General features: G+C 44.2%; 1 protein-coding gene across 6 annotated transcripts in view; it reads left to right on the forward strand.

The window, feature by feature from the left end:
* Window positions 1-17,929, forward strand: part of JAKMIP1 (janus kinase and microtubule interacting protein 1) — a 320,143-nt gene that overhangs the window by 291,565 nt on the left and 10,649 nt on the right. For 5 of the 6 annotated variants that reach the window (XM_083155504.1, XM_083155462.1, XM_083155470.1 and 2 more), the window contains exons 15-19: window positions 1,496-1,549; window positions 4,069-4,134; window positions 11,553-11,633; window positions 12,618-12,695; window positions 13,797-14,000. In XM_083155504.1, coding sequence (XP_083011630.1) covers window positions 1,496-1,549; window positions 4,069-4,134; window positions 11,553-11,633; window positions 12,618-12,695; window positions 13,797-14,000 — 483 coding nt within the window. The remainder of the gene's footprint in view (window positions 1-1,495; window positions 1,550-4,068; window positions 4,135-11,552; window positions 11,634-12,617; window positions 12,696-13,796; window positions 14,001-17,929) is intronic. The other variant, XM_083155496.1, reaches the window with a different exon arrangement.

Consider the following 17,929-nt stretch of genomic DNA (forward strand, 5'->3'; position numbering starts at 1 on the left):
TTGGGGGAGACGTATCAAAGCTTCAAAGTGAAGTTCCCCATAGCAACCAATAAGATTCTAGTTAAGGGCTGATTTGTTGCTATGTACCATTTCTCCACTTGATCTACTTCCAAGGTTTGCTGCATCTCTCCCTTTGACTATGCAGTTTACTATACCACATATAAGGCCAATATCACATAGGGCCAAGTGCCCTGGGTCCACCATTCCCGAGTAAATTAGTGTTGGTTGAACAGACCCAATTTAGCTTCTGTGTTACAAAAAGATAAGCTCCCTTTATCAATAATGACTCATCTTTTATTCAAAATGGAAAATTAATATATAAGATCAAAAAAATATAAAAGAAGAAAGGAAAATATACTAGCAGTGTTTAATGCCTCAGTCTATCTGATCCGCTGTGTGTTTACTAATGCAGCTCTTCCTAGAATTAGTCTTTAGAGGAAACCTATTACTTAAAAAAAAAAAAAAAAAAAACATAGGGAAAATGAAAATATCCAGTGGTGGTAACAGCTGTTGTGTAGTGGTGACCAATGACGGCTCTGCCTCGATGGTGAATGGTTTTCTAACCATCAATGCTTTGTTCATGCACATGGTGGTATTCACCATCAGGGATCAGACGCTGAGGTTTACCATTGTGGCCTGCCACCATAGGTGAAAACATTTCCCATCAGTCATCAAACTGGACATTGCTATCCATCCTATATCAACATCATTTGTCAGATCCATCAAGTTTATGATGAGCATTGAATTATAAGCGATCATGATCGCTGAGGACTGAATGATGGTGTTGTCAGACTACACATGAGTAATGAGTATCAGAAGTGATGGGAGATGTGAATATGTTCAGAGAAGTCACCACATCACGTTATGCTCGCTCATATTGAAATACAAGCACATGGACAGCCACTGACTAGTTCCCCATGGCATATATCCGCTAAACCATAACCTAATAACAATCTGTGTATAAATTTGTAAGGGTTATTCACAGTGGCGGATCCAGGGGAGGGGCTGTAGCACAGCCCAAAATTCAAATAGGGGAGCCACACCCACTGCCATTGAGTCATTTTGGAGTGGCAGTTCCCCTATTTGAATATATAGTGCACTAATTCTATGCCTTAATGTTTAGGTAACAAAACTATTATACGTTTGTGCTAGTGCTACTAGTATTTGTGCCCTCTGGTATGTCCTTTTATTACACCCCCACCCCCCTATAGAACATCCTCACATATTGATGCTTGAGTAGTCAAGCTCTAGACTCAAGGAGACCTGCAGCTGATTGCTCTACAATCTGTTGCAGACCTCAGAGGGGCATAGAGAGCCTGCAGGATATAGCTGCATGGTATGTATCTCTCCAGACCACCGTCTGCCTTCTGGTTGCATTGCTGTCTGTGCGCTTGCTTCATGCTGTTCTGTGTGCTGTATATCTGGAGTGTTACTGTCAGCTGGGACATGAGCTGTTTGGGTCTTGTGTAGTCATGATGTTGACACTCTCTTCCAGGACGTGGATATCTCAGAACTTATGAAGAAGCTGGATATACTTGGTGATAATGGGGTAATTGCACAGTATCCCCCTCATTATCCTACTTCCCAATGCATGATGATTCTTGCATATTCCCCATGTTCTATACTAGTGGATTTAAGTGTCCCATCTCTCCACATGCTCACATACAGTAAATGGCTGTTGGCACTCTGATTGGTAGATAGCTCCAACCATCCACCAATCAGCATCCTAAAATAAGAATATGTAAACGCTTGATCTGGCACACTGGCTGGCTGCAGGCAGGTAGAAATGCACTGATTATGTGACCACAACCCACTCGTGCTTGAAGGACCCTAGAATTGTGTGTCCCTGGACAGCTGCACAGTGTGCCTATGTGTTAAGACGACCCTGGGTAGCTCCCCTGTAGAGGTGGGAATGCAGCAAATACCCATTTTGCTAATGTATTCAAAATGCCTTGTTTTTGTGTCACATGACCTCCCTATGTTTAATGTAGCATGACCCTACCTTACTTGATTAGGAAGTGGGGCCCCTCCTCCTTCCCGGCCTGTAGCAGCTGATGGTGGACACTAGAGAGCAAAGATTCTGGCACACTCCCAAAGTCTTTGCTTCCTGTGTGCAACACCATCTTCCTGAAGATATCACCAGGATACCCAAGTTATATACAACCATATTTGCCAACTCTTCTGGAATATCCAGGAAAGTCCTAAATTTAGGGGGCTTCACCCAACAGACTTGGACTGATGGGGTCAGAACTGAGGGTCCAGGAGGCGGTTTGCAATAAATTGCACAGTTGATGCCCAGCAAAAATGGCCGATGTGCATGCAGAGAAGTGAGATTAGTCTCTGGAACATGGAGGACGCCATGTTTCCAGAGACCTGTGCAGTATACTCTGGCACAATGCCAGAGTCTACCGAACTGTAGAGATTAGGGGCAGCACCTGGAGTATGCACACAGGACCTATCCTCTGTTATAAAGCCCCTGCCCCCTGATACATCTCCGCATGCGACCCATAGCCTACACATTGGGCATGATTCATACTGCAGAGGTGCAAATGTTCACCATAGTTTTATGTGGGCAGAGAGTGTGGAATCCAGATGAAAAAACTCTCAATGTGTGCCCCAAGATTTTAACAATATAATCTATTCGATCTTCCCAATAGTTCTAATGGAAAAATATACAATATAACAGTAGCTGATTGTGGGTCAGTGGCCATGAGCCTTTCATGAATCATTGGAGTGTAACAAATCCATGAGCTTAAGTGATGAGATTTGTCCGGGGCTCATTCTGTTTCGTGTCACAGTTGCAGCTTCTGATAACCTGTAGGATTCCCAATAGATTAGAGGTCACCTTGTAAGGATAGAGCACCCTCAGGCTGACATGTCACAGTGACAGTGTAAGACAAGTCACATAATAATGTCAGGTACAGTGTTTACACAGAACCAGATATCATTTTTAAAACGCTAACCTTAATTTACCAGTTGATTGTCTGATGGCATACAAAGAGTGTGGTCTGGGGGAGGGGAGGGGGGTGGGTGGATTTATCAAGCTTGGAGTGATTTAAAATACCAACCAATTAGCTTCTGTCATTTTTCTCAGACACAGCCGATAAAATGCCTGAAGCTGATTGGTTGGTCGCTGATTGGCTGAGATAATTTTCTCAGCCAATAACCGGCCAGCCACTCTTTTCGAAATATATTTTAATTCAGAAGCCGCTTCCCACCGCCTGGCACCTACCGCTACTTGCTCTTAGCCGCTGCCTAGAAACTGCATGTAAAAATGGCACATCAAGTGCCAAATCGTAAGTGATCATCCCGGGGAGCTACCATGGGCAGCTCAAGGGCAAACTGGTTCGACTTGTCCTTAGGACAAGTCGGACTAGAGAATGGGGTCCTTAGGGTTAGGCAGTAAGAGAGGCATTGGGGAAGAGTGGATTTAGGGGGAGGTTACATGGGGGGGCTACTGTTAGGCTGCAGGAGAGGGTATAAGGGTTAGGGAGACGATTAGGCACCGGGGAAAGTTACGGTTAGGCTGAGGGGTTTGGGGGAGGTTACGGTAAGGTTGTGGGAGGGGACATTTTGGTTAGGTACTTGAGAGGTAAGGTTAGAGTTGCTTTAAACAACCTCCTTTAACCCACTTGGATTTAAACTCAACTGTCTACACACTGAATGCAGTCACTTGGGGGGTTGATTCAATTAGAAGTGATGCTGACAATGCAATGCACACATCAGACTTCCTTTAAGACATAAATTGTATATTTTAATAGCACCCCAGTGCGGCCGGTTTAGGGGAGAAATCAGAATGACATTGCTGTATCAGAGGAACATTGCCAGAATCACTGACAATTCACCCTTAATTGAATTGACCCCTATTTGTCTCCATTTCCACATGAGAATACAGCCTATCAGGTCAGCCTATAACATGAGAACATTTATGGCATTATTAGAACATGTAGTATAGGGGAACAGGGTGGAGGGTGTAGTTGGTCAGGAAAAGTTACATCTGTTCCTCTCGGACATGGAGACATTAGAACCTGTATGATGTACATACTGTAATCTTGTCTTTTCTTTCAGAATTTGCGGAATGAAGAACAGGTGGCTGTAATCCAGGCGGGAACTGTGCTGTCACTCTGTGAGAAGGTACAGACCATACACTACATGGTAGCGCACCGTGTACATTATTATTGCAGGCATACAGTATGTAGGGCAAATAATATGCTGGCAATGGGCATCTGTGGGCAAATTCTAGGTTTGTTTGGGTTTCTAGAGTACTGATTTTTAAATCGCACAGAAAATGCCTGTATATCGCTACGTGCGTAGGCCCCATAAGTCAGTATCTCCTAGCATACAGTAGATAGACTGTGCAGGCAAGGCAATTTTGACTATCATTCGTTAGACAAAATTACTAAGTCAAAATCTCTTGTGCATCTAGTCATAGTTGCTTAGTCAAAATTGACAATTAGCCAATATCTCACCATGTATATGGGGCTGCCTTGAGGACCAAGGTTGGGAATGCCTGGCCTGGGGTGTGACTGCCCTTGCTTACAGCTTATACAGTTTTTACTGAAATGATATCCATTTAGCTGAAAGGAAAACCCAAAGCAAATCCTGTATATTTAAGGATATATCTACCCATTCTATTGAACCCAAACTATAACCTGGTCCGTCCCAAAGTACTTACATGGCGAATATCTTAGGACTTTCCTCTTTCTGTAGGCTGTCCAAGAACAACACTGCATCTGTTTTGGAAATAAAATATGGGCCAGTCAGCTGATCTTTACATATTTGCTCTTAGTACTTGGATTGCGTTTGATGTTATCTGCAGGTACATGGAATGTTCATAGAACTCATTAGAACAATGCCTATTATCAGCTTCAAATTTAAAAGACGTTTTCAAAATAACTGTCAGATTTTTTTTAAGTTTGTCATTTAAAAGAAAATAGTAATGAGACAAAAAAAAATCAGATCTGAGCAAAAATGATTGAATCCCAGCATAATCCATTCAGTACTGCATTATCTCGCTCATATCAGCCCCGTTTATTTAGTACTGTGCAACTCTTATTTCAGTATTTCAGCGTGGGCACAATTAGAGCTTTCTATGTAATTATATAGATGGGGAGATGGCATAATCTGGGTAAGGGGGGGTTGTGTGAAACAGGTGATAAAATGAAGCCAAAGAATCACGGCTTATTTATACTAATCAGACTCTGTGGCCACAAAGCTGTTCTCATTATTTAATGGGACCATTAATCTGATTTAGTTGCTAATTGGAGATTAGTATTGAAAGAACTGGTGTGACAATTTCTGAAGCTTCCTCTCTTTTAGAGAGCGTAGTGTTGTGTCTGTGGGTTGCTTAGCGCTCTGTATAAAGCTGCCTCCCCCCGAGACAAGTACAGGGCATGTAGCAGCGTAGACACATTCTCCTGGGACCGCTGGATCCTACGTATCACTCAATTGTACCGGAAAAGAGAATCCACGCAGAAGGAATACTGTAGATAGGCCACAGCTAATTACATGACGTTTTATGATTCAGATAGATTTTCTATGAAAAATGGTGCCGAGTGATTGACAGGAAGCCGGCATTTGTGGGTGGTAACATCTGTTTTCTGGGAGTGTCAGGGAAAATGCAGGCGTGCCCAGGTGTTTGAGGAGAAGTCATGTGACGTAGCACTCACAGAGACTGAACACAGTGGAAAATCATTCAATGTTGAGCGGTTTGCGAATGGATTTGCAGCTAATCGCAGGGCTGTGATATTTTCGCAAGACGTGCTAAGCCATTCCCAGGCCTGCAGGGTCGGGATTCACCCTGGCAGGGTGGTATACACCGGATCGCAGGGCTTTGAAAATTATCAGCCATGTGTCAGGTTTGAACCAGACCCAAGGTTCCTACTGTAGCTGATATACGATTACAGCAGGTTGCCTACTTTTGAGCTGCCCTCTCCGGGAGAGGCAGGGAGGGCAGGGCCGCTGACGGGGTGGTGGAAAGGGCGGATGGGGCGGAGCTACGGAGATATTAAAGTTTGGGGGCATTGCCAGTGCAAATGTGTCCTCATGGACATGCCCCCTGCGGTGCAATGCCGGTATTGCAGGCATTGCACAGCGGGGGCTACAATTATGCGAACGTGTCATTTGGTCCCACCGACCCTCGTCCACGGGGGGGACTGCGGGAGACAGGTATAAATCCGGGAGGCTTGCCCCCCTTTCTGGGGCCGGGAGGGGGTCCCAATTTCAGGGTAGGCAAACCTGGGTTACAGCACCTCCCACAACATGGCTTATGTGTGATGTACTTATGTTATCCATTTCTGAAATAATTTAACTGATTTCTCCATGTTTTTGGGACCAGTTATAACTTATAAGAATTAAAGAAAGTCCCAATACTGGGAACCCCTGAGGTGGCTGCCGTGTCCTGGCTATTTGTTGAGGCACTGATCAGATATTCTTATTTCATTAATTTTTATTGTTACAGTTAAGCTATTGGCATGTAGTCCCTACAGTATGTCCAGTTGTCAACCTATAGAATGTTTTCACTGTAATGTAGGAGAGATGGAGGGGAGATAACTATGAGCTCTTGAGACCACATTTTTGCTCACTGTACAGGGTTTTGAAATGATCAGGAACAGGCATTCCTGCGGTCATTCAATATGGGACACAAGGTCTGCAAGTTTTTTTGCTGGCAAAGTCTCCCGCCCAATTGGATACTCCCTTTGTATTTTTTGTCTGTCATTTACCTTTATAAATAAAGATATTTAAAAAAAAAAAAATATATATATATATATATATATATATATATATAGATAGATAGATAGATAGATAGATAGATAGATAGATAGATGTCTCAGATGAAACCAGACCAACCACTGTGAAACAACCAATTTCACAATGATACAGAAGATTGATATAGTGCATGAAATCAGATCTTATACCACAGGTATGTCTCCTGTGATTATTATGTGGGAGATCAGGGCATGTCTTGTATTCTGTATGTAAACTGTAGGTGACCCTGGGAGTTTGAGGTCTGTATTCCCTCAGATTGACCATCTGTAGTAATCCTTTGAAGGTAGGATGTCAGATAAAGATCTGAGACCCCTCATAAACCATGGAGAACAGAGCTGGTCTCCCCCCCATATAGTTTAGACCTCTTGTCAGTGAAGCCTGCCAGTTATCAATCCCTTTGGAAACTGCAGACAAATTCTTCTTGTGAAAGAATGGACATTCCCAAGTGATCAGCAAGAGAAGGGTTAAAAATCCCAAGGGTGGGAGGGATGAGGGAGGCTGCAGATAAAACCTCTGTCCCTTTCAATACCTAGTTGTCACTTCTTGGGGAGCAGCATCTAGCTGGAAGCAACCGTTGTTTTCATGTGGAGAGACCCCCCACGTCAGGATTTGTACTTAGGTGTAAAATACAGTTCTGTCTTTTTTTATTACCTTTTATTTCTGAATTGCATTTATCTTGTGTGTACTTTTAAAATCATTGTAATATCTTGTAACTATTTTATCACTAAAGCTCTGTAGTATTTCTAGGAATAAATCATATAATTCTCAGTTCTGGTTTTGTGTTCTTAGGATCCTGTAAGTCAACGGAGAGAGCGTTACCATTTGTATACTGTATTGTGTGGTCAGGTGCGAGCCAAGCCGCGCCTTGCGCAGTTGAAAAGCGCTAAAATCAGGCATTGGCTGGTGGCAGTGTACCTCAAAGAGGGGACCCGAGTGACCAAAGTGAACCCCAGGCACGGCCGGAGCTGCTCAGATTGAAGTATTTGAACAGGCATCCGTGACATCTATGTAAACAAAATGTAAAAAGAGCAGGAAGCGTCTAGGAAATAGACGCCTCCTGTTAGCATTTGCGAGTTCCAAGTACTGCACCTCAGGATCCAACTAGAATCACCATCCCAACCTTAAAGAACAGTGTTGGGTACCCCTTGCTCCGCCCCTCCACCCCACCCCCAAAAGAAGCTGCAGCATGTCAATCATGCTGCGCGTAACAGGGGTCTGCAAGCGATATGCGTCTGCACAGACCCCAAACCATCGGATTTGTATGTAACTCATCGGGTTTCCGTGCAAATCTGAATTTGGCCCAGAGTACATCTCTGAGTGGAGAGCTAATCTGCTTAAATGTAACAGGACTGCCCTGTTTATCACTACTCAGTAGGGTGTATCAGCGTGAGATTGATGATATCAGATGTAGCAGCGTCCATAAACCGCAGTCAGCTGATTCTCACAGTAGTTTGATAGAACTGAGCGCTGTTTAAAGATAATGACTCAGAGCCCTGTCTACCATACATTGCTACCCTTATCTGTTCTGCTGCTGTCTACACAGCGATGGTGGTGGTGATCATATTCACCGGGAGAATAATAAGCTCCTTCCTCCTCTAAGCAGAACATAGCTGATTTAATATCTGCTTTTACTAAAAAAAAAAAAAAAATCTTTTTTAATATATATATATATATATATATATATATTCTAAAAGAGAAGAGAGGAGCGCTCCCATAGTGCTTATAAAGTTTTATTTTCAGACAAAATGATAAAAGTACAGAGTCCAGCAGCAAAGTGAGGACTGGGTCACGTACCAGAGGTGACGGTTAGGCACAACCGCGGGTGTAAACAGCATGTGTTAGCGCTGCTCCAAGCAGCATAAACGATCCGAAGTGCTCTCACCACTCGTCTCGTCTCCACAGGTATGACCGACGCCAGGCCACGCCCCTACGCGTTTCGTCACTAGGACTTCGTCAGAGGGCTGGTCCTGGCGTCGGTCAGCTCCCTCTTTGTAGCCTGGCTTCAATTCTACGTCACACATGACAGTCTCTTGATTGCCCTGGCTAGGAGCAATCAAAAACAGCTGCGCTGTCTTTAAACAGCGTGCGGTTTTTCTGCTGCTTTGCAGTCTATACAATTTCATATAAAAACATTCACAAACATTTGCATATACAAAACAATTACTTGTAAAAAATACATAAAAAACAATTCATAAAAAACAATTAAAAAAACAGATATACACTTTTTGCACTGTGGACATATATTATATTACATAGGAAGAACATGAAATATGAATTGTTTTTTATGTATTTTTTACAAGTAATTGTTTTGTATATGCAAATGTTTGTGAATGTTTTAGAATTGAAGCTACCTCTTCACTGAGCCTCTATCACCCCCTGCTATGTTGACTGACAGCAGCTCTTTTTTTTCATCCAATTACAGAGCAGGCAAAACCTTGTTGTCTATGCCCTTTAAATACATTGTACTTTAAAACATTGGCCAGATTTGCCAGGAACTCGCATATGCCTGCGGTTCAACCTCCTAAAAACCAAAGTAGCGAAGTATGAATTTACCCTATAGTGTTCTGTTTCTTATATTGCAGTGAGTTCCATTTAGGAATGACAATTGTCGGCTTTGCCATCGATGGTTGATGGGTTTCTGCCATTGACTTATAGCCATCAGTACTGAGCCATTTATAGTATCCATTATGAGCAGACAGAGCCTGCACATGTGGGTAGTGGGGCCGGCCCTTGCCATGAGGGATCAGCCATTAATGGTGACAACAATTGCTGCTCTTTGGTCAACCCTAGATCTGTTGGCACATTTCAGTAGAGGAGTATGTGAGCATCGTTGCTACCACTGCCCTGGAGAGATGTATCAAACCTTAAAAAAAGTGGAGGTTGCCTATACCAACCAATCAGCTTCTGGACATCATTTATCATGTATATTCTCTTTAGAAGGTTTGATGTATAATATTTACTTCTATGGGTGGGATGTATTAATATGCCTCGCTGCCCCTCGCCGGCCGGCCGCAGCGATGCTAGCACATATTAACATATGCGGCTAGCACCGCAGTGCCCCCCACGATACCTGTGATGTGGTGTGCTTTGTGGGGGTCTTTGTCACCTCCCTGGGTGGCTCCTCCTCCCCTCACAGCGGGACAGCTAAGCATGCTGTCTCCAGTGCCTCCTCCTCCCCCCTTCAGTCAGAAGGATGCAATGCGATGCGATGACGCGGCGGTCGGGTATTCGTACATCCGAAAATGCTTTAAACCCCCCAAAAACGTGGGTTTTACCACATTTTTAGTTTAGTACATCCCGCCCTATAGCTGAGCAGCACTGTAGGCATACTTCCCAACTTTCACGGGACCCCATCCTCCTTTTTTGACACTGTCCCACTATCTGACCCACGGGCAGTAGTGTCAGGTGGGAGGGGGCAGTTGGGAGTACCCCTGTAACTTGCTGCTCTTAGCAGTGATGAACAGAAGCTGCGCGCATGCACACACTCTTTATGCATGGAAGACAGAGGGGCTGGGGCAGCTCAGCTCACACAGAGCGCTGGGTATGCCGCATAGTGAAGAAAACAGGGGGTGTGGCTCACAGTAACGGCATTACTGTGAGGTCATGCCCCCTTTTGTAGAGGTCACACTCCCATTTCAGGCCCTCTGCCAGCTTCGCAGATCTGCTGCCTGCGTCTGAAGAATGTCCATCGGTCTGTGTATTTTCTGTCATCTGCCCTCTTGGCCTGGCCATTATTATAGAATATTTGTTAAAACAAATGCAGTTCTGATTATGATTATAATTGTTATTATTAGCCTTTGTTTATATGGCACCACAAGGGTTCTCCACGCCTGATAACAGAGTAACAAAATAAACAAATGAGCAAACCAAGAATACTGGGGTATATTTATTAAGCTCGTGAAGTGATAAAGTGTTTTTGTCACCGGCCAATCAGCTCCTAACTGTGAAGTTACAGGCTTGGTTTGAAAAATGACAGGTAGGAGCTAATTGGCCGGTGATAAAAACCAGTCATTTTTCAAACCAAGCCTGTAACTTCACAGTTAGGAGCTGATTGTCTGGTGATAAAAACCAGATACTTGATCACTTCACCGAGCTTAATAAATCTACCCCACAGTGACTTACAGTTCCAGGCAATACAGGACAAGTACATGGTGTATAAACTTATACCCCTTTCACACCGGCCTCCCAGCAATTACCCAGCATTTTTGAGTGCCGGGTGCAGCCTGACCCCAATTCACACACCCACAAATTATCGGGTTAAAGCTTTTTAACCCAGGAATTTGCTGAAAAACCCGGGTTTTTCTGTGGTGTGAAAGGGTCAAGACGGGTCTTAAATCCCGGCACCCCAACCCTGGTCAAGAGCAATAATAGGGGGAGATATTTAACATGTAAATTGTTATTGTAACTAAGAACAGATATATACAAAATAAGACCAAGTTCATCGGGATGCAGTTAAAATCCCGGCGGTCGGGATCCTAGCGTTCAGAATCTCGACCGACAAAATCCCGACACTTTCTCCCTCCGTGGGTGTCCACGACACCCCTGGAGGGAGAATAAATTAGCGTGCCGAGCGTAGCGAGGCACCGGGCCCGCAAGGGGGGGGGGGGCGATCCACGTCCCCCCCTTGTCGGGATTTCGGCCGTCGGGATTTTGAACGCCGGGATCCCGACCGCCGGGATTTCATACTGAATCCAGTTCATCTGTATCTGTAAAGAGGTAAAAGAACAGCAAGCTCCAAATTGAGTTTATTAATGGCTGCCGGTATTGTTTGTGTTTTTTTACAGTGGTTAAAGCAGATTGAAGTGACGGAATCCGCGCTGACACAGAAAATGATTGATGTGGAAAATGAGAAGGTAAGACTGCCAGTAAGTGGAGTTTTTGTAAACTTTATCCACTCCATTGACCGCTCTTCTCATTGGTCATCTGTCAGCCATTCACCTATTAGAACTCTGTCTTGCCCCACCCCATCTCTGCTGTTCTGACACACCACTCCGCTGTGGTTCCATCCCCACCACTCCGTCCTAACCGTTCTAATACAGTACATTCATGTATATAGCTATTTGGTTTTAGACATCAACAAAACCTCAAACACTTCTCTAATACATCAGAAAAAAATAATTCATGGAAGCAATTATATAAATATGCACACAACAGAATATGCCAGAGCCATCCCTGACAAATAAGGCTTTCTAAGGCACATTCTGCATTATTCACAATGGGATACATACAGATAACCAACCGGCGGTCAAATTTCCAACACTGGCATCCCAAAGGAGGAAATCTGGACATGGGGGGTTATTCTGGTTCACTCGGAAAGGCACAATCACTCTCTAATGGACAAAACCATGCTGCACTGCAGGTGGGGCTGATGTAACATGTGCATTAGAGTTAGATTTGGGTGTTTTATTCTTTCTGTGCAGGGTAAATACTGGTTGCTTTATTTTTACACTGCAATATAGATATCAGTTTGAAGTACACCCCCCCCACCCATATATACCACTCTCTGCACATGTTACATCAGCCCCACCTGCAGTGCACATGGTTTTGTCCATTAGAGAGTGATTGTGCCTTTCCGAGTGAATCAGAATAACCCCCATGGTCAGGTAAATATACCTAATCATTTTGGACAGCCGGCGCCGATCTTGTGATGCTGGCATCACTATAGTGAACACCGGTATCCTTACCGCTGGAATTCTGACTGCATCCCTTCACAATTGCATTTAACATGCCCTAATTGTGCTTGGCCAGTGTTAGAATGCCACCCAGATGCATGCTTGTAGCAACTTACTGGGTTCTACCCTTCCCTCCAGCCCTGACTAACTAACGTCACTCCTATCTGTCACCATTAGGAGCTGTTCAGCAAGCAAAAAGGCTATTTAGAAGAAGAACTTGACTACCGGAAGCAAGCTCTTGATCAAGCACATATGGTAAGCACTTAGTATGGACAGGCTTACGCTTAGCGGTAATACACAGTTATAGTGGATTAGTGGTCATTGTGTTGGACGTACTCTGATGACAATAATCATGTGTATTTGACATTCTTTTTGTGGTTCACAAGCAGTAACTCTGAGCACTGTATGTAAATTCTAAAAGCAAATGTCTATGAACATTAAACTAAGCAGATGACCTGGGGGGAGATGTATCAAGCCTTGGGGAGAAAGTATCCGCCTCAGCTCCTGTAATGTTACGGGCTGTTCGAAAAATGAGTTAATTTTCTGTCATTTTACAGTATGTGTTTGAAAAAGAATGGCACAACCTGTAAAATAAATGTATGTGTGTGTATGTGTATATATACAGTATATATGACCTTGACTAGACGTCTGTGAGTGGTTATTTTGATTGAGTGCCGCCGTGACGCTGATTATGTGTGTGTATATATATGTATATATATATATATGTATATATATATATATATATATATATATATATATATATTACAGTTGCAGTAGATGGCATGCCTAAGTTTTCTTATAAGTGATGAATAATAATTAAAGATGCAAAAACACACAACGTTGTGGGTCAACGTTTCGGGCTCAGTGCCCTTTATCAAGATAGGTCCTCCAGCCAATCAGCTCCTGTCATTTTTCAAACATGACAGTTGGGATGTGATTGACAGAAGCATCATTTATAATTTATTATGACTGATAACAAGAATATCACTCATTGATAAATCTATCAAGTGTACCTGTCAAATTATATTGACAAATCTAACAGTTGGACAGTGTTTGTTACATAGTTGAAACCAGCGTGTCACCAAGCCCCCCCCCCCCCCTTTTTGTTCTGTATCGTCTTCTATAACACATTGGGCGTGGCTTATATTAGTTTTTTCTGTGGACTGTCTTGTGTTACTCATCTCACCTCAATCAGGAGGATTGCCACTGGGTGACAGATATACTTTAGGTGCTGCTTGTGTGGGGTTCCTAACATGTGGTACACTGGTATATTGCCAGGTCCTTATTTTCTCCTACACATGTTTTTTTTTATCTCTTGAACACTCAACTGCTGGTGAATGGCGGAACTCGCGCTAGAAAATCCAGGAGCTGGAGGCCACACTCTATAACGCTTTACAGCACGAGCCTGGGAGGAGAGTCAGCGAATGCCTGAATGAGGCGCAGAGGGAAGACTTGCGGGCGGCGGTGGAAAAACTACGACGGCAGATCCTACGACAAAGCCGGGAGTTTGACAGCCAGATCCTGCATGAACGTATGGAACTCTTGCATCAGGCACAACAGGTACAAAAACAATAAGAACAATTATAATGCTACGAAAGTAGAGGTTGCGGTTATGATTTCCTGAAGTTAGGATATTGCCCATAGCAACCAATCTGAGTCGTCTTATTTATTTAGCGCCTTCTAGGAGATAACAGATAGAATCGGATGGTTGCTATGGGCAACATCCCATCTTCAATAGAACTCCCATCTTAGTAAATGTACCCCTTATTGTCTAGTATGCATAAGGCATCCAGGCTTGGTAAATCTGACATCTTTGCAACCCCTATAGATACCTATAGGAACTGTGGTTGCCGACGGACATGGAAGAGCCGCTGCAGATTGATAAATCTATATATGCTTTTAGTTTTTCGGTTACTATAATGTTAAGTTCTGTGTACCCTGTATTGTTGGGATTTGTGTCCTACGTATGGCACTGTGAACCACCTGTGGCGCCTAAGGAATACAATGCAATAATAATAATAATATGCTGTACATATTATATTGGACCCTCCATGGTACATTGTGGTGATCATTCATATTTGTGGGTATTGCCCCCAAAACATGTTTTTGGGGGAATATCTTGCAAGTATTCATAAATAGGCCCCTTAGTGGAGACACTAAGGCATACCTCCCAACATGACCCATTCCAGAAGGGACAAGATGCTCTGTTCCCGGACTTCCATGCCCGTGGCAGTTGTAGAGTTGCAGGGCTGCAGCAGAGTTTAAAATTCAGATAGGGGAGCCCCACCAACTGCCACCGCAAATACCACAGTCCGGGACTCACTGTGTGGCTCCCCTATGTGAACTTTGCAAAATGGTGCAGTCCCACCTCTGCAACTGCCACTGGCAAGGAAGTCTAGGAGCAAAGCATTGTGTCCCTCCTGGAATGGGTTGTGTTGGGAGGTATGCTAAGGGGCCTATTTGTGACACATAACTGAACACTTGTGCTTGGACGGTGTAATGGTCAGCATTACTGCCTCACAGCACAGAGGTCATGGGTTCCATTCCCACTATGGCTCTAACTGTGCGGAGTTTGTATATTCCCCCCCGTGCTTGCATGGGTTTCCTCTGGGTACTCAAGTTAGCGCCCACAATACAAAAATATATACTGGTACAGTAGCTTAATTGGCTGCCAACAAAAGTTAACCCTAGAATGTCTGTGCGTGTACATGTGGTAGGGAATATAGATTGTAAGCTCCACCGGGGCAGGGACTGATGTGACCGTTCCAACATATTCTCTGTAAAGCGCTGCGGAATATGTGAATATCCGCTACATAAATATATAAATATCCGCTACAAATGCCAGCATCGCTCACAGCGACTGTTCTTTTAGTATAAATAAATACAAATACAGAAAAGTCAATTCATTGAAGTTTAGGTAAAGATTGCACCCAAAAGAAAAGCAGTTGCTGTGAGCGGTACCGGCATTTGTAGCGGATATTTTGAGGATCTCTTACAGCATCGTTGGCACTCAAAGGGTTAAGAAGCAAAGTAAGGTGAATAATACCGAAAAACAAAACGAAACATTTGAGTAAATATATTTCAGAATAAGCCGACAAAGAATGAACGTTCCGATAATCTATTTAGGAGATACAAGAGCTGCTGATGTTTTGGACGGGATGTGAGATTTCTGCCGACAGATCTCACTAACATTATTACAGCCCAATCTCTGACATTACCGCGGATCTAGTACCCATACAGTATATTCCATTAACAAGCACTCTCACTGTAGCCTAAAAAAGCACAATATTTGTCCTTCAGATAACACTAAACCCCAGCACACCGTATATAATAAACATGTGATAACAATAGAACACTTCTATAAGAAGACAATGGTAGAAAGCATTACGGATTTAACCACTAAAGTTCTAATCTACCAGCTATAAAATCACTGATGCATGACTATTTGTTTCTTACCCTGTTCCTCACATCCCAAGCTGTAGCCAAACAATGAGACAGCGTTCTACCTGGCAGATTATATACCTACACTTCCCTACGGTAATACAGACACGGTAATCAGCTTAGCAGGTCTGTCGTCATTCGGCAGTCACACTAATTGTTTGATCGTTAGCCTGCTGGTAGGAAATACAATCATTCATTAATAAAGGGGGATTACAGATCAGCGGTGGGCAGTAGAAGTCAGTGATGGTGGAGCAGTCACCATCTGTATTGGGGAAGGGGGTGGCGTCCATCTGATTGGCTGAGAGAATTCACTCAGCCAATCAGCGTCCGGCCAGTCTTTTCAAAATATTTTTTTTCACAGTCAGCAGCCGCTTCCCGCCCCACAGCCCGGCAAATACTGATACAAGCACCTAGCTGCTGCGCCAACCCCACTGCTCGCCCCATAAACAGTAGGTGTGTGCCAGCGGTGCTTCACTGCTAACACACTCCTAGGATCGGGTCCAACACATCGCGGGTGCTAAAAAGCACCCACGATGTGACAATGATGGGCCCGATCTGATAAATTTAATGTGACCTCCTCACTCTGACCACGGGACTGTTATCACTTTGCTTCTTGGTACAGACCCCTGGGCCAGATGTATCAAGCTTCAAAAAGTGATAAAGTGGAGAGTGATAAATGGCCAGCCAATCAGCTACTAACTGCCATGTTACAGGCTGGGTTTGAAAAATAACAGGTAGGAGCTGATTGGCTGGCTGTTTATCACTCTCCACTTCATCACTTTTTAAAGCTTGATACAGCTGACCTGTGAGCGTTGTCCGCAGAACCCCTGCTACAATCACTGTCTGTATGGACACATTCTCTGTAAGTATAGTAGATGAGAACGTGGGCTCGCATGTAACAGGCAGCATGTCGTCCTGCTGCAGAACCCCTGCTACAGTCACTGTCTGTATGGACACATTCTCTGTAAGTATAGTAGATGAGAACGTGGGCTCGCATGTAACAGGCAGCATGACGTCCTGCCGCAGAACCCCTGCTACAATCACTGTCTGTATGGACACATTCTCTGTAAGTATAGTAGATGAGAACGTGGGCTCGCATGTAACAGGCAGCATGTCGTCCTGCCGCAGAACCCCTGCTACAATCACTGTCTGTATGGACACATTCTCTGTAAGTATAGTAGATGAGAACGTGGGCTTGCATGTAACAGGCAGCATGTCGTCCTGCCGCAGAAACCCTGCTACAATCACTGTCTGTATGGACACATTCTCTGTAAGTATAGTAGATGAGAACGTGGGCTCGCATGTAACAGGCAGCATGACGTCCTGCCGCAGAACCCCTGCTACAATCACTGTCTGTATGGACACATTCTCTGTAAGTATAGTAGATGAGAACGTGGGCTCGCATGTAACAGGCAGCATGACGTCCTGCCGCAGAACCCCTGCTACAATCACTGTCTGTATGGACACATTGTCTGTAAGTATAGTAGAGGAGAACGTGGGCTCGCATGTAACAGGCAGCATGACGTCCTGCCGCAGAACCCCTGCTACAATCACTGTCTGTATGGACACATTCTCTGTAAGTATAGTAGATGAGAATGTGGGCTCGCATGTAACAGGCAGCATGTCGTCCTGCCGCAGAACCCCTGCTACAATCACTGTCTGTATGGACACATTCTCTGTAAGTATAGTAGATGAGAACGTGGGCTCGCATGTAACAGGCAGCATGACGTCCTGCCGCAGAACCCCTGCTACAATCACTGTCTGTATGGACACATTCTCTGTAAGTATAGTAGATGAGAACGTGGGCTCGTATGTAACAGGCAGCATGTCGTCCTGCCGCAGAACCCCTGCTACAATCACTGTCTGTATGGACACATTCTCTGTAAGTATAGTAGATGAGAACGTGGGCTCGCATGTAACAGGCAGCATGTCGTCCTGCCGCAGAACCCCTGCTACAATCACTGTCTGTATGGACACATTCTCTGTAAGTATAGTAGATGAAAGCGTGGGCTCGCATGTAACAGGCAGCATGTTGTCCTGCCGCAGAA

The sequence above is a fragment of the Crinia signifera genome, chromosome 1, assembly GCF_055691185.1.
Source record: "Crinia signifera chromosome 1, ASM5569118v1, whole genome shotgun sequence".
In the NCBI taxonomy this organism is placed as follows: Eukaryota; Metazoa; Chordata; class Amphibia; order Anura; family Myobatrachidae; genus Crinia; species Crinia signifera.